Source organism: Elgaria multicarinata, chromosome 10 (assembly GCF_023053635.1).
Source record: "Elgaria multicarinata webbii isolate HBS135686 ecotype San Diego chromosome 10, rElgMul1.1.pri, whole genome shotgun sequence".
Lineage (NCBI taxonomy): Eukaryota > Metazoa > Chordata > Lepidosauria > Squamata > Anguidae > Elgaria > Elgaria multicarinata.
Window position 1 is genome coordinate 39,564,065 of NC_086180.1, and position 23,485 is coordinate 39,587,549.

At 38.6% G+C, this 23,485-nt stretch overlaps 1 protein-coding gene across 1 annotated transcript in view; it reads left to right on the forward strand.

Annotated features, from left to right (window-relative positions):
* The window catches only part of LOC134404976 (UPF0462 protein C4orf33 homolog), a 17,379-nt gene extending 1,817 nt beyond the window's left edge, over positions 1-15,562 (forward strand). The window contains exons 3-8 of the mRNA XM_063136030.1: positions 6,721-6,778; positions 8,212-8,392; positions 10,224-10,284; positions 10,683-10,731; positions 13,479-13,678; positions 15,152-15,562. Coding sequence (XP_062992100.1) covers positions 6,721-6,778; positions 8,212-8,392; positions 10,224-10,284; positions 10,683-10,731; positions 13,479-13,678; positions 15,152-15,239 — 637 coding nt within the window. The 3' untranslated portion in view covers positions 15,240-15,562. The remainder of the gene's footprint in view (positions 1-6,720; positions 6,779-8,211; positions 8,393-10,223; positions 10,285-10,682; positions 10,732-13,478; positions 13,679-15,151) is intronic.
* Positions 15,563-23,485: the final 7,923 nt, after the last annotated feature.

Genomic DNA, 23,485 nt, shown 5'->3' on the forward strand with positions numbered 1-23,485 from the left:
AAAGTAATTTTTGCTTCTTCAGTATGAATGTTCTGAAATAATGTTTACAGTTTTGGTAACAAAGAGAAGGCATTGAGATCTTCAGGTTATCACAGATAGCAAACTTGAGCTGATGTAATGCCATTTCCAAGTTTGTGAAAATGCCATTCGATATATGATCTAAGAATGTTTTATTCCACCTTCAGAAGGTCTTTTGTCCTCTGCCTTTCCTTTAGATGGCAGGCAACTGTTTTAACCAGTAATTTTGCAGACATGAAATGTTAGGCTGGTGACTAGCTTATACAACTGATATTTCCAGGGAGTTGCCATGTTAGTCTATTGCAACAAAAACAAGTTTTTGGTACCTTAAAGACAAAGGAATTAATTCGGACTTAAAGTTTTCATAGACTATATGCCAGTTCATCATGAAATGGGCATTGGATAAAGTGTGTTATTGTCCACACAAGCTTATGCCAGAATAAAATTTAGTTTTTAAAGTGCCACAAGACTTGTCTTGTTGTTAAGGTGCCACAAGATTCTTTGTTGCAATTGTCATTCTATGCTTAGGCTAATATTTCTAGAGCATTCCTTCTAGAATTCAAGTCTTCAGACCGCTCTTGAGATTTAAATATTAATCCTAACCATTCTGCAAATGTTAGTCAAATGCACCTGTAGCTGCATTTCTAGAGTCAATAATGGACTTTATGAAAGTGCCCACATCCTTACCAGAGCGTCTACTTCTCAATTCCTTACAGGATTAAGATCGCCTTCTTTACACATGTTTTCCCTTGGGGATTTTCTTTTGGGGCAAGTTCTATATGTTTCATTATTCAGCCACTAGATGGCACTGTGATATAGTAGGATTCCAGAAATTCACTGGAAATTTATCATGCTTCAAAGTGGGTTAAGATCTGTTATCGCAGCGGTTCTCAACCTGTGGGTCGGGACCCCTTTGGGGGTCGAATGACCCTTTCACAGGGGTCGCCTAAGACCATCGGAAAACACATATTTCCGATGGTCTTAGGAAACTATTGACTGAACTATGTCATGAATCAACTTTTGTATTATTAAAGCTATTGTTATGTATTATTTTCATTAGCAAACCATCCCATGACAATGGATCGTGTAGAGAAGAATGAAAATAATTTTATGGTTGGGGGTCACCACAACATGAGGAACTGTATTAAAGGGTCACGGCATTAGGAAGGTTGAGAACCACTGTGTTATCGGGTTTCCCCCATTGAAAATGACACTGCTTTAATGGCCAAAAAGCATGGGAGGGGGCCTGGAAGCTGACAACGTTGTATAACGAACCCACAAAAATCTGAGGGACCAATTATGAGCACACAATAAAAGCCTTGTGTAGAAATGCCCAGAGTGGCTCATGGAGGTTACCCTTGTCCCAGTGAAGTGCCAGAAATGCCTATCTTGAATAGAGTCACAGTTTCCCCAGAAAGTTAAGGGTTGTAGCTTGGGAGTACTAGATTCACAACTCCTTCCAGGTTGCCAGACTGAGGTAATGAGCAAGAGCATATTTTATCAGCTTTGGCTGGTTTGCCAGCTGTCCCAGCTGTCTTTTGAAGGCTGTTTGGAAATGGCAACTAGTTCAGAACCTGATAGCCAAACAAATATATGGCATTTAGCCACAGGGAATGTATAGCACCTATCGTAGCTCCACTGGTTGTCACTCTGTTTCTGGCCTTGGTATTGGTCTTGTACAGCCAGAGGAAAGCACTGTACAACTGGCAAAAGGCACCGTCCTGTGGGTTAAGGGTTAGTGATCGAACAGATGGAACCAGTTTCTTACCGCAGAACAATATATATGGGACTTGTCCTGATTTAGTATTTGTCCCTTCTCTATTGTGTTTTTTTTAAAGCTTTATTATTTGTGCTCAATTTTGAGAATCCCAACTGCAAAAATGAGTTATATTTTTTTTAAAAGCAGAGGTGGGCAACATGGGTTTTGGCCTTCAGGCCCTATCAACCCTAGCCAGCATAGCCCTGATGACTCTTACAGACTGCGTTTTTATTTTCCTTGTAGCTGAGAAATACAAGATATCACTCTCCAACAAATCATTAATTTAATGAATTGCCCCTCCATTCAATAAGTGATCAAGGTGATTTATTATAAAACCATAAAAGCTAATTCCAAACAAGAGCAAAATCTAGGTCACAGTATATTGCAAAAACAGTGATGGGGGTTGGAATCTCATTTACATTCACATCAGGAAAGAATTCCACTTAGTCTTGTTTTCACTTGACTCATTGAAATCAATGTAACTTAAGTATGACTAAATCCCTTTTCAGGCATTATAAGAGTAGGCTAAATACAGGAGGGGAAGCACACTACCTTCCTACCCGTATCTGTTCTATACTCCTGGAGGGTGATATTCTGAAGAAAATTTCCTGTATTTGTGGAGGCTCTCCACGTGATTTTGAATGCTGGAAAATCTGTGTTCTGGATAGCATGGAGATCCTTTACGGAGAGAGGATGGCCTTTTCAAAACATTGCCGTCCATGACAGTGTCAACTCCAGGTTTTGGAGGACTTTGGGACAAGGTGCACTCAGTGGACACCCTCCATCAGTATGTTGACCTCCCCACCATTGTCACCAGCTACTCTTGCTCCTCATCCTCTCTCTCCTCACTTCTACCATTTGCTTGTATGACAGGCTGTAAGTAAGTAGGCAGTGGCATCTACTGATCCTCACCACCACCGCTACCAGCATTGTCTGGGCCAGAGCAAGAGGCAAGTAAACAAGCAGGTTGCAGGGTTGAAGAGGAGGAGCAACTCCAAGGGGTTCGTTTTGGTGGGCCTTTGCTGAGGTGTTGGCCTTCTGCAAGAGCCTAGCCATGCCTACTCTTGCCACTGGCTCTGCTCGTTCCCTCTTGTGTGTTTTGCCTACTTACATTTATAATATCTGAATTGGGCTGGATCCAATCCCGTATTTTTTAACCTTTGTTATTGCAATGATGAGGTGTACATTTAAAATATCAAAATTAAATTATTCCCTTACTATAAAAATAGGCCATTAGTTAAAACGTAGTTAATTATTAAAAACTTATCAAGGTTAGCAAGTGCTATTAATTGCCTCTGTTTGAAAGTAAACGTCTCAGAAGCCCAAATGACTCCTTGTCTCCTAGAGTAGCTGTGGTATATAACGTGTGGTGAACTTTATATTGTCTGATAGCTTTCAGACATGAAGTTTTTATTTGCTGTAACTTTTATAGTTACACGCCTTATTGTCCCTGTGCACCACTTCATACTAAACAGGTACTGCATAACTTTGCTTTATTTGTGTGATCAGTTTGAGAGGCTTGGTTTCATGTTGGTTTAATGCATATGTTTGCTTCTGCTTTTTTTTTTCTTATATAATGGTTTTTGTAAGATAAAACAGGCTTTACCCTATTGTAAGTAAGAGATAGTTATGAGCTATTTCAATATAAACAAACTCGTGTGTGTGTGTGTGTGTGTGTGTGTGTGTGTGTGTGGATAAAACAAAATCTTTTCCTGTTCTTTCAGCAGTAAGATTGTTAAAGTATATAGGGATGAAATATTCTTTACTAAAGAACCTGTTATAAGTGCTGCAGAAAGTAATCCTATTTGTTTGTGGAGAAGCAAACCTTGGCCACTGCTTGTCAGGTTTAGGTCCTATGGGAATGTTGTGGTTGTAGCTATAAGTTCTAGAAATGATGTGGTTCGTTCTCTCTCTCTCTCTCTCTCTCTTGTCTCTTTTAAAGTAAGATTTTTATTGTTGGTTTTTGTTTGTTTAAACAATAGATCACATCTGCAGGAAGATCCGTAAATCTATCTACCAAGTATTTTTTCCTCATCGTTCTTTTAAGTGCATTCTTTCAAACAGTTACAAGATGTAGCACAACTCAATGCAATATTTTGTGATTTTTCCCATAAATTCTAGAAGAGTCATTATGTTACATCTCAAGTTGGGCCTCAAGCCATTATTTAATATTCCAGTTCAATCCAAAATAAGTTTTATCCACTAGAATTATTATTATTATTATTATTATTATTATTATTATTATTATTATTATTATTATTATTTTATATAGCGCCATCAATGTACATGATGCTATACCTGTACCCTACCAAATGCTTCCTGAAATAGTTCAAGTTTAACTTGACAGAACTTTCTTGGCCTAGGATACTTCCAGATGAGCGTTTTATTATGCATTTGCCCTGCATTATTCACAGAAAGGGCGGGGGGATGACAATGTCTTCCATTTGTAATCTCCAGAATTTTCCTAGGAAAGACAGAATAGCTGCACAACATCTTTTGAGTAGTAGCACCAGAACCCCTAAGTTTGGAAGTACCCTTTTCCCCAACTCCCCCACTTGGGGGGTTAGTGGCATACAAAGGAGCCAGGGAACGGTCAGTTTTTCTTTCTGCTGTACTAGTTTCATGCCTGACTTCTGCATTCATAGCTCAAAGCAGTGAACCTGCAAAAAAGTAAATACAGCACAATTTTTTTAAAATGGTGGAATAGTTACATGTGCCTAAATCTGCATCCAACCCATAGTTTGGAAGCTTGGTTCTAAACATACAATTGGAAAACTATGGCTTTCAGTTCTCTTGGCGTTTAGTGTTGTAGCTTCCCTCGAATCTCCACCCTGCAGCAGCTTCTGAGACAATGGCTGCAACTATTTGTCAGTTCAGACACTGCACAAAACTATAGTTAGTCCAAATCGTGGTTTGCAAACCTGCTTTAAACCATGATTACTGATTCTGCTCTGGCAGTTGCACTGACGCTATGGTTCGACTATTCAGACATTACACTAACTTCTATTAAGCTTCCTTAAACATAATTTGGCATGAGGTCTGAAGGCCAAACTAAATTCATCTAGTTCGGATCTGAATTGAGCCATATAATGGTTTTTTTCATTCTGCAAACCCCTACGTTAGAACATATGCATAGAAGAAGTGTGAAAAGGTGCAGAGCTACCATGGTGCTTGCATATATCCATTTATTATTATTATTATTATTATTATTATTATTATTATTATTATTATTATTATTTATTTATATAGCACCATCAATGTACATGGTGCTGTACAGAGTAAAACAGTAAATAGCAAGGCCCTGCCGCATAGGCTTACAATCTAATAAAATCATAGTAAAACAATAAGGAGGGGAAGAGAATGCCAACAGGCACAGGGTAGGGTAAGCAGGCACAGGCTAGGGTAAAACTAACTATAAAGTCCGCACAACATCAAGTTTTAAAAGCTTTAGGAAAAAGAAAAGTTTTTAGTTGAGCTTTAAAAGCTGCGATTGAACTTGTAGTTCTCAAATGCTCTGGAAGAGCGTTCCAGGCGTAAGGGGCAGCAGAAGAAAATGGACGAAGCCGAGCAAGGGAAGTAGAGGCCCTTGGGCAGGTGAGAAACATGGCATCAGAGGAGCGAAGAGCACGAGTGGGGCAATAGTGTGAGATGAGAGAGGAGAGATAGGAAGGAGCTAGACCGTGAAAAGCTTTGAAGGTTAACAGGAGAAGTTTATATTGGATTCTGAAGTGAATTGGAAGCCAATGAAGAGATTTCAGAAGCGGAGTAACATGGTCAGAGCGGCGAGCCAAGAAGATGATCTTTGCGGCAGAGTGGTGAACAGAAACCAACGGACTGATGTGAGAAGAAGGAAGGCCAGAGAGAAGAAGGTTGCAGTAGTCCAACCGTGAAATAACCAGCGCATGAACAAGCGTCTTGGCAGAAGAGACAGACAAAAATGATCGAATCCTGGCAATATTATACAGGAAAAAATGACAAGATTTAGCTACTGCCTCAACAAAATAAGCCAGAAGTTTCTCTACTCCTACCCCATCCATGCTTTGCTTAGTGCAGTGTAGCTGCATATGGTGAACACATTTGGTCTACAATCCTCCAAATTCTTACCTCAGTTTCTGCTGTATTGGTGCAGGCAGGCTGATGAGCAATGTGGGTTATTCAGGTTGGGGAGTTCAATGACATTTCTATCTTCAACAGACTAAAAGACCAACCCATTTCTAGTTTGTCCCACTGAATTCCATGAAAACTAATCTCAAGCATGCATAGGATGGCTCCAATGATCTGGCAAGGATTTCAGCCTTGATTTTTGAGGCAGGGTGCAGAAGATTAGTTAGCGGGTAGCAATAATGTTGTTGTCTGTCTCTTGTTCTCCGTCTTTTCCCTTTAAGCTCCTGGTGGCATCGTATTATGTATATTAAGGGATATGTGGATGAGGATATGCAAAACAGCAGTGCACATTTTCATTATTAGTTTATTACAGTTATGAACACGGGCGGAGATTTTTTTAAAAAAATAAAAACTAAATGTAGCAAAATATATCATTTAATTACACTTTTGGAAATGCGAATTTGGGGTTGCTGTCTTTTTTCATTGTAATTGTGTTTTGCCACCCACATGAGCACAGAAATAATACATATTTTGCCCCTCCCTTTATTACTGCACTGAAGTTTCTCTCTGAAATCTTGATTCTTACTGTTTCTTGCCACTAGATGGGAGAATAAAGTTATCAATGTTGTGCTTACGAGATCCTCACTCAGTTTGCTTCTAGACTGCTCTCTAGAATTGTTTTTAAAACAGATTCAGTTAGGAATAATCCTAATTTGATTGCCATTTCTAAGCGGATACATCGCGTTTCACAATTAAAACAGAACACTGTAATAATAGAGATTAATCCAAGCAATTTCCAATGGTCTATTAATACTGTACATGTAACTTTTCTTCTCAAGTGAAAATGTACCCTTCAGTCATCATGAGACAAAAATCCTAAGGGTTGAAACAAGAGAGGTGAGCATTTGTATATGAATTACATCACTCAAAATGTCGTTTTAAGAAAGTAAGAATACTGTGTAAATATGTTTAGAAATATTCATAGCACTTAATAAAATTAAATATAATATAATGGCAAAGTCTCTGCTGTTGTTACCTTTCTATATCTTTATCTCAATCTATTGCTTAAAAATGTTGAGTTAAATGAAACTATACTGCACTTCCCACTGAATGTCATATAAACTCTGTAAAGGGATGGTTATCTTGCATTGACTTGGGAGAGTGCCAAATGAATAGCTGCCATGGTGGAGTTCCTTTGCTGTTCAGAACTTTTTATTTCTGCTCAATCCAGCAGCTAAAGGTTAGATGTACTCTATCCTCATGACTGTCCATTTTGGTAAACCAGCCATAGTGGATTGTTGTGAGCCATGGTGCATGAATGGGTATAATTTGCATAATTCCGCCCCCAGCTCTGGTTTATTTTAGACACAGTGGCTTTTTATTGTGCGAACTGGGTCATGGTGCTGTCCTATAATCCCTGAGAAGAAGAGTTACACTTCAGTTTGGAAGGGCATATACTCTGCTAATATTAATAACTGATGCCCTGTTTTGCATTATTTTTGAAAGTAACATATGACCTGTTTTAATGGAGGTTACTCCCAAGTGAGTGGGTATAGGATTGCAGTCTAAGTGTATTGAATTTTTGTTTCTAATCAAATGTGTTAATTCAGCTTCTTTAAATTGTTGGAAAAACGATTGAAATATTTATGCAGCGTATAAGACGAACATGGTGCACTTTTTAGTAGTTTAGTTTCCTAAATACAAGCCAAGCATGCTTAAATTGATTAGGGATCTGACTTAGCACATTGGACACTTTTTGGGGGAAATGTTTGGCTCTAGAGGAATACAGTAACATGGACAAATATTTTAGTATGATATTTGAGTTGATAATTCATTGCAAAATTACAGACATACCAAAGAATCAATAAGTTAGGGTATGGATAGTCAACATGGTGTCCATGGACACCAGTGCACCCTCAGACACCTTTCTTGGTGTCCATCAAGGTGCCCCCCCCACTTTTTCTTTTTTTCCTTTTCCTTTTATTTTATTTTTTAAAGTAAAATTTCTTCCTGGCAGTTTTGATTGCTTCAAAGCAAAGGAGGACCTTTAGCTGCTCGCATATTAATGGGCCATACGTGTGGTTCAGAGACATTCTTAGGAAATGAAAATAGCAGGTGGCCACAGTCTGATGCTTTCGGTTATAGGGTGTTCATTTTGTGGTGGTGCCCAAGACAATTTCTCAAATTGCCTAATGTGCTCACGAGCGCCAAAGGTTGCCTACTCCTGAATTAGGAAATTTGTTTAGCAATAATTGTCTCAAAAGGATTAAAGCATAGTCTGTTGGAACCAGATCACACAATTCCTTATGTGTTCTCATGTATTTATTTAGGTAGAATATAAAATAAAAACTACTTGGGACAGCTTACAAGTTATGCACACACCAGTTACAATCAAATTTAAACCTGGTGATCAAGGCTTAGTAATGGAAGTGAGCTCCTTGTTCTTTGATGATCCTCCAGCTCCATCTGGCAAACCTGGGGAACCTTTTGATGGCCTTTGGGACTATGAAGGTGAGGTTTAATGAAAATTTCAGAACAAAAAAGTGGTAATGCTTTTTAAGGCCTAAAAAACCTGGATTAGCTAGCATTTTTATTTAACCATACAAATGCTTATAATTTTTTTAAAAACAACAAAAACCAATATTTATTTGTAGAAATAATACTTAAGACAAGTTGTTGTTTTTTAACCAAAGTGACTATTTGAACTTGCCCTGGTTTTTCTACACAAAACTGTTAATCTGCTGGATCTACTTTCAGTTTCATCACAGAATTGAGATCCAAGCACTTTCCTTCTTACCCTCTATATAACCTGTAGGTGGCACTTTGGTATAAGTAGAAAGAGTGTTTTCTTTGGTTTTCTTTAAATAATATACGTTTTCCCCATTCTAAAAAAACTTGCAGAAAGGGCTCTTTAAAAACAAAAATGAAACTGCAGGGTTATGACATCGTCTGAAGAACACATAAACCACCATGAGTAGGGAATGATGAGAGCACAATAAATGCCTGGGTAGGAAAGCTCAGAGTTGTATTTTTCGTTCACTTGAAGAACCATAAATAACATCTATTCAACATGGAACTGCTTTGAATTACATGGTGGCATTTTAATGAACAAAATAATAATAATAATAATAATAACAACAACAACAACAACAACCACCACCACCACCACCACCACCACCACCACCACCTCTGTGAAACTAATTCTGCATGTCCACAGAATATTTTTTGGTGTTTTTTTTTTTCATAAACAGCAGTTCTTATTTGAAATTGAGGAGAGTTCTCAAGTGCAATGCAGGTCTAGCTTTTTGAGGACCTTTAGGCAAGACACCATCAATGGGCTCCTTCCCTTGGTGAGTCTACCTTTTCCCCACCGTTGTCATTAGCTGCTGTTTCTCCCCGTCGCTACCATTTGCTTGCTTGACGGGCAGAGAGCTGGTGAGCAAGTAGGCAGTAGCATCTACTGTTCCTCCTTCTCACCACCATCATTGTCTGCCAGAGCATGAAGCAGGTGAACAAGCAAGTTGCAATGGTGAAGAAGAGCAGGTCAGTGGATCCCTGCTGCGGTATGGGCCCTCGGCAGGTGCCCAACCTTACCTCCCCTTGTGCTGGCCCTGCCAAAGTGGCTTGTGGTATGCTGTGAGAGCCTATTTTTCACAATGGCACCACCACCATGGAGAATGCTTTGGGTATGCATAAAATAGTTCTTTGGATCCTGGCCTATAAAAATATGGCAATTCCTGTCGTGAACTTTGTTGAAGTTCTAATGTTCCAGAAGCAGGAAGCTGGATTATCTACAGACATTGTATAACAGCAATAGATATGTCTGGATCCAAACTACCAAAGAACTAAGTAACTAGTTGCATGAGCCCAAAGGTGCTTTGACATTGAGTCTCTCACATATAGCATGGTAAGCCACTTATGGAATGGTGTAGGTTTTCAAAGGCAGCATGTGACATGGCATGGCAGCATGTAGTTTGAAGGGGGGAAAAGTCTAAAGATCTCACTGGGTATGTCCATACTCTTAGACATGGCTAAAAGTTCTCTTTGGATTCCAGCCTATAAGTTTAATGGTGATGGAGATTCAGCTAGAAGTTAAAAAGCTGTTAGATAAATCATTAGATCCAGCCCAGGGAACCTATATTGAAATATCTCAGCCAATTATTTATTATGTGGTTTTGAGTTCATCAGTCTGTGAAACAGGAAATAGTTGCGAGGAAAAACAAGATAAAGATAGATTAAGAACATGTTTTACAATAATAGTAATAAGAACAAAATTCTATGGCTGATTTCCCCCCACCCCTGCCTCCTACTAAATAGCATGCTGACATTATTTCTTTCACAGTGGTTGAATCCTTCTTTTTGAATAGTGCAACAAGAAACTACCTGGAAGTGGAACTCTGCCCGTAAGTTCTCCCCATGTTAAAATAATAATGCATGGTTATTATTTTTTTAGATTTATACTTGAATGTTTCTCACCATCATAGGAAGCTTCCCTAGGTCAAGGAATTGTTTGAGCTGCCTTCCTAAGGTTACAGGAAAATGTTTGATAATCTTTTACAGCCCGTGTTTTTATGGATATACAAGTATAGAGAGACATGGCTTTCCCAGCATCACTGTGGTCGCTTACTTCTCTTAGGAAGAGAATGAAGTTGCCATACCAAATTTTCCAGCCTAGGAGATTTCTATGATGTTTTGTTCTCTGCTGTAAAATTCAGTAAATGTTGCCCTGACAATATTGTATTCCTATGCTTTTATAATGCAATGAATTCCTTCCTCTTCCTCATGGTTTTTGTTTTGCTAGGCATGGCCAACATCTTGTATTGCTTCTCTCCGGAGGAGACTGTCTTGAAGTAAGTAGATTTCCCCTGGAATAATTTCCATATTCCTACCCGAATGAGGTTGAACTATTACTGTCCCTATGTAACACTCATGTTTTATGTACACAACAATTTGCACATTGTTGTATGCTGACATTATAGGAGATATGTGTAAATCATTAACTTGGTTCCTCTGCATCTTAGAAGATAGTGACTAGCTTTATACCCCTACTTGAATAACTTTCACTAGAGATGCCAGCAAGAAAGTGAAAACTGACCATACACTTTCCAAAGAATTGCCTCTCTGTGGCAGCTGAACTTTTCTGATTGACCAATAACTGGCATCATCATAAAGACAGATCTATTTTGGCCATCACTCTAAGTACATGAAAGGGGTGGTTTTGATTATATGCACATCTTGTACCCACATCATTTTTTGTTTTTGTTTTTTACTGTGGAAGATGAAGTAAAAATAATTTCATGTGCCCATCTTTGGAGGTGCAGGCAACTGTGTGAAACAAGGGTATATAAGGGACAAAATAAACATATCAGCAGTGCAATCCTATGGGTAGGATCCAACGATGCCCTTCCAGTGGCAACAAACACAGCTGGTTCATGGTGTAGCCACAGCTAGCCTTGGTTGTGGACACGGCAGTATAGCACTTCTGGGGCCATGCCTCCAAATGACTGGAAATGCAAATTGCCCCTTCCAGAAACTTGCATTTCCAATCATTTGGGGGCTTGCCCCTGGAAGCACTTCATCGCCACCACCAGTAGTATGCATCAGCCACATGTGCTCGGAAACCGGTGGTGCTCAATGGCAGTGGTAGGTTACCGTTAGATCCTACCCTGTGTATGCTTACTCAAATGTAAACCCTGTTGAGCTCAATGAAATTTACTACCAGGAGGATTGCAACCTAACTGACTGTCTAGTTCACTGCAAGATTGAAGATAGAAAGATGTAAAATACAGTTTATTTCATGCTAATATATTTGTACTAAGTTATTTGATTACTACGACAGTTATTTAACTTAATGGAAACCCTAGCAATGACATTATCCAAAATGCATTCATGAATAATTTTCAATGAATGTTCAATGGAAATTAGTCATAAGTAAATGTATGAAATAAAGGGACGCATAGATACTACTTTCTCAACATCAGTTAAGGTCATTTGATTAAAGATTTTTTCAAGGGATTACAAATCATGGTATAATCAATTTCTTCAGTCAAATTAAATTAATGGATTTCCACCTTTTGCTTTGTGAGCAGAGTTTAAATAGCCAATCATGGTGGTTTTGAGGATTTTTTTTAAATTCTCCTTTTTCCTTCTAATTTTTTTCTGTTGTGGTAATTACAGACAATAAATTCATTTCATCATCTGCATTAGTGTTTGTAACATAAATCATAGTAATACAGTTAGGTAATGCCAGCACATCTGCAAATCACTTGCAAATTGGTTCCACGGAGCTTATTCTATCAAATTAATAAAAATACTCACCTGTTGTGAATACTCTTGCAATTACTTCAATGTTTTTATTATACTATAAATTTATCTGAGACTATTTATTCAATACTATTTAGTGCTGAGCAATTCAGCACTCTTTAAAACCATTATAAGCAATTCACATACATTTCCATAGAGTCAGAAAAAAGGCTTTTCACATTTCAGAAACTAATAACCATGGGCCATGCTATGGAAAAGCATAATACATTATTTGCATATTATCACGTTTTAGAATTTTGAACAGCATCAAGCACTGTTTCATTAACAATACTATACCATTTTTCTATAGCTTGACATAACTTATATCTATGCAGTATGAACAGAGTAGGAATGATATAGCATATATAAAAAAATGCTTATTTTTCCAGTTGGGTTTGATATACTTCTTCATTTACAGACATGACTGGGTCAGTTCTAAATAAGAATAGCTTAGTCCAACTTTTCTTACTATAAAAAACAGAATCAGGAAAAGAATTTTATTTCTGCAGCAAGTATTACCGTACAAATATGAGGGCAGGTGGGACATAGTGGGCAGAGTGTCAGACTTGGAGTGGGAGATCTGTGTTCGGATCCCCATTCAGTCATGAGTAAGTATATTATTTGTATTTATTAGATATCTATAAAACTAGTTCTCTAGGCATCGCACAACTACTTTAAAACAGGGCAATAGTATAATACAGTATAATCTGGCAGTCTAAAAAAGTTACATTAATTTAGTTCTCTCTGGTTTTGGAGGGTCATGAACAGGAATATACTTGCAAGCTCATGTATTTCTTCCTACCCTTTCACGTGCTAATTCCCTCCTCCATTTCTTGATTGTTCTAACAATAGTTTTGTTGGATGACCAAATTGGGAAAACTATGGCTAGTGTTAATCTCCAAACCAAAGTTTTCAAAACTGCTACAACCTATGGTTTGAAAGTTTCTGCTATCCATAGTTTGGATACCAGAGCAAACTATGGAGAGAAGAAGACCAAGGAATCAGAGCTCAAGACCATAGTTTGGAGGATTCCAATGTGGTATCTGAAACGGGCCACTATCTCACCTGTGTTATTTCCCAGGGTATTTTATGCAGGATAGCTGAGGGGCCTGAAGATTGTGTCCCTCAGGGGATTTGCAGTGGTTTGGATACAGTGAATCAAAAGCCACCTTGATAATTAAACACTATGCTAAAATTTATATTGAAACAACAGTGGCGTAGTATCCTGTACTACTAACTTTATGTGAAAATAACATAACGACATTTTTATAGTGCATTTCCTCCCTTTGCCTAGAAAGGACTTGCACTGGCATTTAAAGCAGATATAAATGGGGGCATCTGGAATGGTACAGCAATTATTCCTTGGAACTATTTCCCCCCTGGCATAGACAAGATGAATTCATATGCAATCCATGGATCTGGGATTGGAAGAACATATGAAGCACTTTACCCAATACCGCGAGAGGAGATTGAAGAGGGGCAAGGTCCTAATTTGTGAGTGCAAAGCCCATACAACTCTCTGAAATTGCTTTTCTGGCTGATTCTGAAGCTCCCTTTTGATTCTTGCCAATACATGCTTATATAACAAATTTGGAAAAGCCTTCATGCTTTACTGTGGAAAGTTTTATTCTGTTTATTCTTTGTATTGACAGTTTTGTAGTGCTTTAGAGCCTATTTTATAAAGTGTAAAAGCATTAAATAAAGATAAGCAGATAAACTGGGTAACCAGAGGGTAGTCCAATTTTACCAATTAGACAGCTAAAATAGCTGATCATTGATTGACGTGCCCTATAGTCACCAAGTTCATCCTGAGAACGTGAGGCCAATCTAGAAATAATTTTGTGGCAAAGGATAGCAGTAAATCTTGATCCAATGTTTATTTCCCCCCACCCCATGGAATAAGAGGGGTTTATTCAGTCACACAAAATTCTTGTCATTAAGGAAGCATCACAACTGATGTATCAGATGAAAAAGATGCACTTCTAGAGAACAATTCTACCTAGACCAGTGGATAGGGTGACCATATGACAAGGAGGACAGGGCTCCTGTATCTTTAACAGTCGCACTGAAAAGGAAATTTCAGCAGGTGTCATTTGTATATATGGGGAACCTGGTGAAATTTCCTCTTCATCAGAACAGTTAAAGCTGCAGGTGCCCTGCCCTCTTTTAAATCTGGTCACTCTAGTATAGCTCCTGCAGCTTTAACTGTTGTGATGAAGAGGGAATTTCACCACGTTCTCCATATATACAAACGATACCTGCTGAAATTCCCTTTTCTATGCAACTGTTAAAGATACAGGAGCCCTGTCCTCCTTTTCATATGGTCACCCTACCAGTGGAAGAAAAGCATACCTTAAGTAGGCTTTGAGTGTTATAGCAAAAGTAGTTCCGTAAAGCCATTTATTTTGTAAGAACAGATGTAATACAGTATCAAGAAGCACACAAGGACCGTGTACCTGATCCATCGGGGAAGATGTTCTGTTGTGAATGTTTATGAGTAAAACATTAATAAAACTCAATTAAAATTATGTTTTGACCAATGTGATAGAAACCTTTTGGAAGAACATTTCTATCTTTGGGTAGTGAAGAGTACAATCCTATACAAACTTAATTAGGGATAAGATTCATCAAGTTCGATAGTCTGAGTAGACACATAAAGGATTGTGTTGTAAACCATCCAGTTATGTGATGTTATTAATTACTGGAATGTATAGTTTATGTGTGATGGTCTCATGCAAAATCAAGAGAAATTTTACATGTAGCAATTTACAGCCCGTTTTATTACTGTTTTATTTATTTAGGTATGTTTATATAATTGTTTGTATCATTTGAGGTAGTGAAGCTCTAGATATTAAATTTCAGAATCACCCTAAAGCCGTAATTCTTTTTAAAGATCTGTAGTCATTATTAAGGTTTTAATTTAGGACTTTAACAATTCTTACTTTTATGCTTATGTTTTGTTGATAGCCATCGTCTAGAATATTTTGAAGATTTCAGTCTAAAGGAAATAATGGGAGATGACTGGAATCAGCCTCCATCAGATCTGTGGCCATAATTTCAGGAACTTCTGAAGTCAAATCAGTCATCAAGAAAAAAATAGTTACTTAACACCCAACAAATTCTGAAATGTGAGATATCAAATATTTAATTAATTGTATCTTGCTATATTTTTAATGTCTTGGCTAATTTAAAATAAATAAATTGATTACTCCTTTAAGTGTTGCTTTCCCCCGCAGACAGACAGTTCCAATACAGTTTAGTACCTACCCAACCATAAAACTCTGTACTTCTTTATGAACCAGTCTTTATATAACATTGTTTTCATCTCTTTCTTATTTCTTGTTGTTACCTTACACATTTGGTAAACATTAATGCTTTATCTATTTATTACATTTATATACCACCCCATAGCCGAAGCTCTCTGGGCGGTTTACAAAAACATTATACTGATGTTCTTGCATTACCTGAAGAGAAAGATCTAGAATGTTGTTATGTATTTTCTTTCACGAGATAATTAAAACACACACAATAAAATCACATCCATATGAAAGAGTAGCATAAAAAAGGAACTGGAGAGATAGCATTAAAATGAATGAAACTGTCTGCACCAAAATGACACCAAAGTATGCCCCAAGGTCCCTAGGAAGAATATTCTATCAGTAGGGCACCACTGTAGAAAAAGGATAAGTCACCACTTGTTGAATATTTGATGGCAGGAGTTAATTGAAGTAGGGACTCTGAGGATGACTTTAAGACTATGGTGGGTTAATATAAAGACAATCCAATAGGTATCCTAGTCCCCACACACAAAAGGCTATAAGATAACCAGAATCTAAGCTCATATACATGCTTTTCTCTAACACTAGGTGAAGTTTTATTCTCCTCTTGCTGGAGTTTTGTGAAATTCTGACTTGGGACTGTATGGGCTCCTCATCAAGCAGAGTTTTTGAGTTCTGTCATTCACATGGTATTTGGAGACATCAACAGTGTTGGGTCTCTTCATAAGACACAATTCCAGTGGAAATCCCATTATTATTGTTATTGTTATTAATATAGCACAATCAGTGTACATGGTGCTGTACAGAGTAAAATAATAAATTAATTGCCTTCTGGTAACAAAAGAGTGGCCCTATGTGCTTTCATTTAGCGCACTAAACGTTAACACCTCTAACCAAACAGACCTACTTTTTCCAGGTTCCTTTTTCCAGGTTCCACAGGTACTTTTTTTTTCTTGACTGAGAACAGTCCTTGACCCAAAATAATGAGCATGTTGTTATATTAGTCTTTGCTTTTTACCTAACTGACAGGTGTTGATTGCATACTACAATTAATGAAATTAGTGGTGATAATTTCACTCTCCATCACTTATGGATATTGAACCCTTTGAAATCCTGGAGCCTAAGGATATTAGAATTAACACAGTCATCTATCAATGTGGTGAAATGGCAACACGGTGTTGAATGCAATTCCCTTATTTAGATCAAACACTATTCTTAAGAAAATGGTTACAATTCCACGTAAAATGAGCTTCAAGGATTAATTTGGTCCATCATCCCTTAAGTCTTTGCTAGCATCCCTTTTTAATTTATCATGTAAAGTGTGAGTTTGGGAACTTTAAAGTGTGTAAAGTTTGCTTTGCAGAGTATTATTAACTGGAAGGATTCAGGATTAATTTAGCAGCCAGGTCTGCTCTTTCAGCCATAAACCATGCTGTCAGGGAAACCTAATTACACTTTAAGTGAGATGCAAATGAGTTGTGACACTACATCATTTCACATGAAAGGTTCATTACTTACATAAAGTCGCACAATGCTCTTTCCTAAGCACAGGCCTATTACAATTTTTTTGTATATTTCAGCATGGTCAAATGTATAGCATTTTCTCTTAATATGTACCTTCTTAAATGCAACTCCCTTAATCATTTAAGCTTTAAGTTGTTGAGATACTGAATCAGTATAAACTGAACTAGTTTTAGCATGGTTAAATACGTTCCTTCTTAACTTCATGGTTTCTCTTTAATCATTTTAAGCTTTTATGCTTCTTAAGTTATTGAATCAATATAAATTGAACTAGCACACAGTTACCTAATTCCATGTAACATTATGAATTCAAATTTTCCATCATTCCGAAATGCTCAGCAAAGAAGTACTCCACATTCCTTTGGGATCATCTTTAGATCTATCAGGCTCATTAGAAAAATATATTCCGGAGTCATTTCTGTTAGAAAAGAGCAAGGAGTAGTGATATAGGGGAAAGCGAACACAACACCAAGACTATGTTCCTTTCATTATCATGTATTGCATTTCTATACTGTCCCATAGCAAAAGCTCTCTGGGTGGTTCACAAAAAATTAAAAACGATTAAAACACATTGTACTAAATACAAAAAGAAAGGCATTCACACAAAGCATATAAACAGATGACACACAGAGACAACATACAGGATGTCTAAAAACGATTGGTTAAACCATCGGCCAAAGTCAATCCAAGACCTAATTTAAAACTCATTGTATGCTACCAAATGCCTGAGAAAAGAGGGCGGTTTTAACCTGGCACCGAAAAGATGACAATGTTGGCACCAGGAGGGCCTCATCAGGGAAAGATTTCTTCATGAAACCATTTCTTCCTTGAATTACTAGGTCAATTTTTTTAAAAAATATTCCATTGATTCATCAGGAGTTTCTCACCATTCCTACATAACACCAAGCTCTGTGAAGGAAGAATGCCATGTGTTAACTGGCCCAAGGTAAGATATGGGATGCTCCCCTCATGCCAGCAAGAATTATGCTCATTTCAGAAGAAATTTTTAAACATGTATGCAACTATATTAAAAACTTGTAGAAATTACATCTTTTCATGTCCTTCATGGAGGGCCTTGCTAGACGATGCCTTAGCGCGCCTTGAGAGCCGGTTTCCCTGCTGTGCGTCCACATGACGCACAGGGGAATCTGGCCCCAGGCCGCACTGAAGCCTCCTCTAACGCGCCATAAGTGAAGTCACTTATGGCGCGCCTTTTCTGCAGCTCCAGCCTGAGGCCAGGGCTGCAGAACGTCTAGAGACTTCCGTGGCTTTTTCCGGCTACTCGCTCGCGAGTAGCCGCAAAAAGCCGCGGACTGGGCACAGCGCTCAGCGCTGTGCCCATCGGCCGGGGGGGGGGGACAAACGGAAGGAGAAGGGAGCACAGACGACACGGGACGCACGGAGGGAGAAGGGAGCACAGACAACATGGGACACACGGAGAGAGAAGGGAGCACAGGCGACACGGGACACACGGAGGGAGAAGGGAGCACAGACGACACGGGACACATGGAGGGAGAAGGGAGCACAGACGACACGGGACACACGGAGGGAGAAGGCATGGGAAGGGATCAGGACCGGATGGGGCGGTTTAAGTAAAAAAAAAAGGCTTACCTTCTCCGGAGTCTTTGGGCCGCACGTGGCCCCTTTAACAAACAAACAAACAAACAAGGCTGACGCTGCAGGGCTTCCGTCATCCCTGCGCCTCGGCTGTCTAGGAGGCTGGGCGGCACGCATTAAAGTTAGCGCGCTGTCGCCCCGCCTCCCTGCCGGCTTATCCCGGCAGGTCTAGCAACGCCCGGAGTCTCAATTACAAATGGTGCGTGTGTGCTCTGCTATTGAAATTTTGTTTAAAATGTGGTATAAGATCCTGCATTTCTAGAAAATCTCATTCCCTGGTGCTGGTGTTTTTATTTTATTTAATAAAAGGGAAAGAGATGCTGCAAAAGAAGGAAAACCAATCCTTGTTCAGAACTAATAAACTTACTTAAAGGTCATGAGCATGCCGGCTGTTGCAGAATAATAAAGCACTCCATTATGCAATGATTCTAACTGAAGAACAACTATCATCAGTCCCTCACACTCCATGGATTCAACCAAGTCCAGACATGTGAAACAGCCTGATTCTGTTTAACTGAACATGTATCTTTTCCCATGACTAGAAGTAAAAGGAAAAAACAGAAAAGTATTTATTACTAAAATCAAACACTTCAGGACTAGAAATTGTTACTCTAGAACTGGGTAGGCAACATGGTACCCATGGTCGCCAATCTGCCCTTGGACACCTTACCTCTATCACTTACTTTTAAAATAATACATCTTCTTACCCACAGCTGTGAAGTAGATACCTGTTAGTGCTGAAACCTGTGGGTTCAAAGGAGTTGTTTAGTGTGTTGGGGCTCAGACCCCAGCTCTGCTTTGTACTTCTTCTTTGCCATGCCTCCCATGGCAGCCATTTTGTGGTGGTGCCCGCAACAACTTTTCAAATAGTTAATTGTGCCCTCAGCCCAAATAGCTTCCTTACCCCTGCATTAGGAAATTTCCAGAAGCCTTAGAAAAGTTGAAAGGAAAATGGAATGATGGATTTATATGGTTTGGAAGAAGAAGGAGAATACCTATAAACCATCAGTTGCTATAGGTAACAATATTTAATTGTTTCTTATCCAGTAGAATAAGGCTATAAACAATTGAAGATTACAATTTGACTGGAATAGTCACATGCTTTGTACATTGGTCCTATCTCACATTATGGCTTATGTGCACATGTAGGAGTAAGGCTATGCCTTCATTATGGCCTGTACTTGGTTTAACTGCCATGGCTTTCTCACAAGGAGCCCTGGGGATGGTAAGTTTTGGGAGATGATCCCTTTAGTACAGGATTCCTTGCATTAAGCAATGTCAAGAGCCATTTAGGACACATTTAAGTTCGTAGTGTTGTTGCAACCCAAAATCCAGCAAAAGCTACTTGCATTAGCCTGTTACTTTTCTTTCTCATGATGAACGCAATGGCCTGAGTCTAAACTAAATATTCCTCTAATCACTCAGTGAAGCTGTGCATAATAGACTTCTTTACTCCAATGTAAGCATGTGTGATTCTGGTTCGGATGGAGACCATGGTGCTCCAGGCGGCGGGTGTTAAACCTTCCTTCCTTATCCAAAATTGCTCTCACCCCCACATGGGGGATTTTTTTTTAAAGAAAAATGAAACAAAACAAAAACTTATCCACTAATGAAGTTAAGTGTAAGAGGAGAAAGGGGGCGGGGGAGAAATGACAGGAAGTGTGTATACTTTGAGAAGCATGTCGAGGAGAATATATATATATATATATATATATATATATATATATATATATATATAGTCTTCCAGTTAGAGCCTTTGGCATGGATCGGCAAATTTTGCCTGAGTCATGATACCTCTAGATCCAATGTCTGTACTTTACTTGAGGAAATCTAGATTATGGAACTCCGTGCTGCAAGAAAATAAGAGTTGCAAATGATTTAGCAATTTTTAAAGAGGAATTAGATATGAATATAAAATATCAGTCAATGCCAGGTGTTTGAGGGACCTTGGGAAAGACACCCTCGATGCCCCTGTTTATTTAGGGAGTTTACTTCCTCACTGCCATTTTCATCAGCTGCTATTACTTCTCATCATTGCCACCATGTGTTTTCAGGGAGCCAGTGAGCAAGCAGGCTACGTACTGGGCCAGAGTGAGAGGCAGATGAACAAGCAGGTTGCATTGCAATGGCCAATGGCTTGGTGCAAATAAAATTTGATTGAAGCAGGTTGCACTGATGAAGAGGAGGAGAAATTCCTAGTGGCTTTTGTTAGTGGGTCCCTGCTGTGCTGTGGGCCCTCAACAGATGCTTGACCATGTCACTGGCCAGATATCAGTAATTACCAGCTGATAATGCCCAGCTCCATCTCTACCCACCACCATTTTGTGACTGGTTTTGCCCCTGTTTAGTGATAGGGCAACAGTCATTTTCAGTACTCTCAACGGGGTCATTGCCTTGTACGTGACTTTCTTTCTTGTACAATCAAAAGTACAGAGGCTCTTCACACAGCCTCCAAACCAAAGTATCAAATACTATATCATAACCATATTGCCTAAGTAACATGTTTGTTAATTTCCCAGCATTTAAGAGCTTGAAAGAACATGGAAAGTGCTTAAAATGTTAAATCAAAAGGGTTTTTTTAAAAAATTGAATTTAATGTACTGTGCCACCCAATCTATTTGATATCAGGCAGAGGAAGTAATCTTTTTCAGTTATACCTCTGAGATAAATGTATTTTCCATAATTTATACTATATTTAGCACTACTTTTTCTCTATTTATTTAAATATTTTTCTATACCACCCTTCAATTAAACATTCCAGGATGGTTTACACTAACATAAAAATGATTGCAGCAGAAGCAATAATACATCCGAGATTAAAATCCTCGTAAGTCCGTTAGAGGTTATTACCTGGCACCTAAAAGCCATTAATGTTGGTGCCTTCTTGATGAGAGAGTTCTACAAGCAAGTATTCTACCTCTATATAATACTTATACGCTATAGATTTCCATTATATGGAAGAATAATACAGTCTTCATTGAGATGTCTGTGAGAAGGATAACCGAAACATGCAGGAAATGTTCATCTCCAGCAAATCTTAAACTGTTGATTGCAAATATACTTAAGAGCACTTTCAACAGAGATGTTTCCAGTGGGCAGCTTGATTGGCTCATGTGAGAAAATCACCAAAATTTACATTTCAAGGGGAAATGCCTTGAAGGAACATCTTCAGTGTCTCTGCAAGCAATAGTCTATAACTATATTAGAATTATTTTCCCGTAAGGATATGGAGCAAAAGTTACAGCATGAGACAGATTAAAGCAAAATTGGCTATGGCAGTGAGGCCAAATTCTCACACCATTTGCATTCACAAATGTTGTGGGCTGAATAGTTTATAATAGAATATTTGGTGATGTAAGCTGTTACTTGGGGTGTAAATGTTACAGTATATGTCTGTAAATAATGAGCTCCCAATTGGATGTACCTGTAATCTCCCCTCCCCATCTTTACCTTTAATCAGTATAACGTTTCTGTACATAAAGGTGTTTTTAGTAGGGGTGCATAGAGCAGGTGTGCTTCTCCCTGAAATTTGGAGCAGCACTCCAAGGAAGCGATTCCTTGCTCTCTCTCCCCACACCATTGGATTACCTGGTGGAAAACTGCTCCATTTTCAGAGAACCACTCTATTAGCATCAATGGGAATTAACAAAAATGCATACATCTCCGTCATTTTTAAAGATAAAGAGATGAAATATGACACCCTGGTGACTCTTAAGTAGGGCTTTAGCCATGCCAAGTTTAAAACAGATCCCTTTATTCCTTGATTTTTAAGGAATTTTAAAAAAATTCTCCCTCAACCCCCACCCCTACACACACACACACACACACGAAATTGCGCAGGACCTTTTATCCTTTACTATGAGCTTCATCACACTAGTGTTATACTGTGCAATCACTGTGAATTGTGTGCAAAGGACTCCGAAGTTTTCCAGCTTATAATCTGCTTTTATTGTGAAGTACTCTGAAGTTTTCCAGTTTATAATCTGCTTTGACTGTGAAGTACTCCCATGCATCCTGCTTTACTTGTGCTGTAAAGGGAAAAGACCCACCCTATTTTGCTACTAGTTTTCAAGAGAATCATTTGTTGTTTTCCGATCAGCCACTGGGGCACAGGAGCAGGATTTGATAGGTTTAAAGAAAAATTAAACAAATGCTTACATCTGCATAAGATTTAAAGATAAAGACATCAAAATTGGCTCAGTAATAGATATTAAGGAGAGCTTTAAGCATACCAAATTTGAATCGGATTGGGTCATCCGTTGATTTTTTATGATTTTTTAACATTTTCCCCCTTAAACCCTTTGCAAAGGATCTTAAGAGCGCTGCTGCCCGGGGTATGATTTAGCAACAACAACAACAATGCCAACAGCTTAGCACTGTAGGGGATAATTCGAAGGAAACAGGTACATGGGATGAAGCTCTTTGTTGATGCACAGTTGTGCATCTCTAGTTTATGAAAATAGAGATCTGCTTCTGAAGTGCTGTGTCCCCATATCCCTCCCATGAAGCTGATCTAAAAGGATGTCATGGTCGATGGTATCAAAAGCAACAGAGAAATTGAGTAAGAGGAGCAAGGTTGCGCTCCCTTTATCCCTCTTAAAATAGGGTGACCAAGGCTGATTCGGTCCCAAAACTAGGCCTTAATCCAGACTGGAAAGAGTAATTTAGCTTGTTGCTATAAACAGCTCAGGAAATTGTGGAGCTATGTGAATTTGTGTGAAGAAGCAAGCCCGTTTCTGAAATCAACCAGTCTCTCAGTAACACAAGCTTCAGTCTTGTATGTAAATTCCTTTTGAAATTAATGAAACTTCAGACTAAATGCATTCAGAATTAAGGCATAAATAAATAACCAACTTTAATCTGTTGTCAGCATGTTTCACAATGT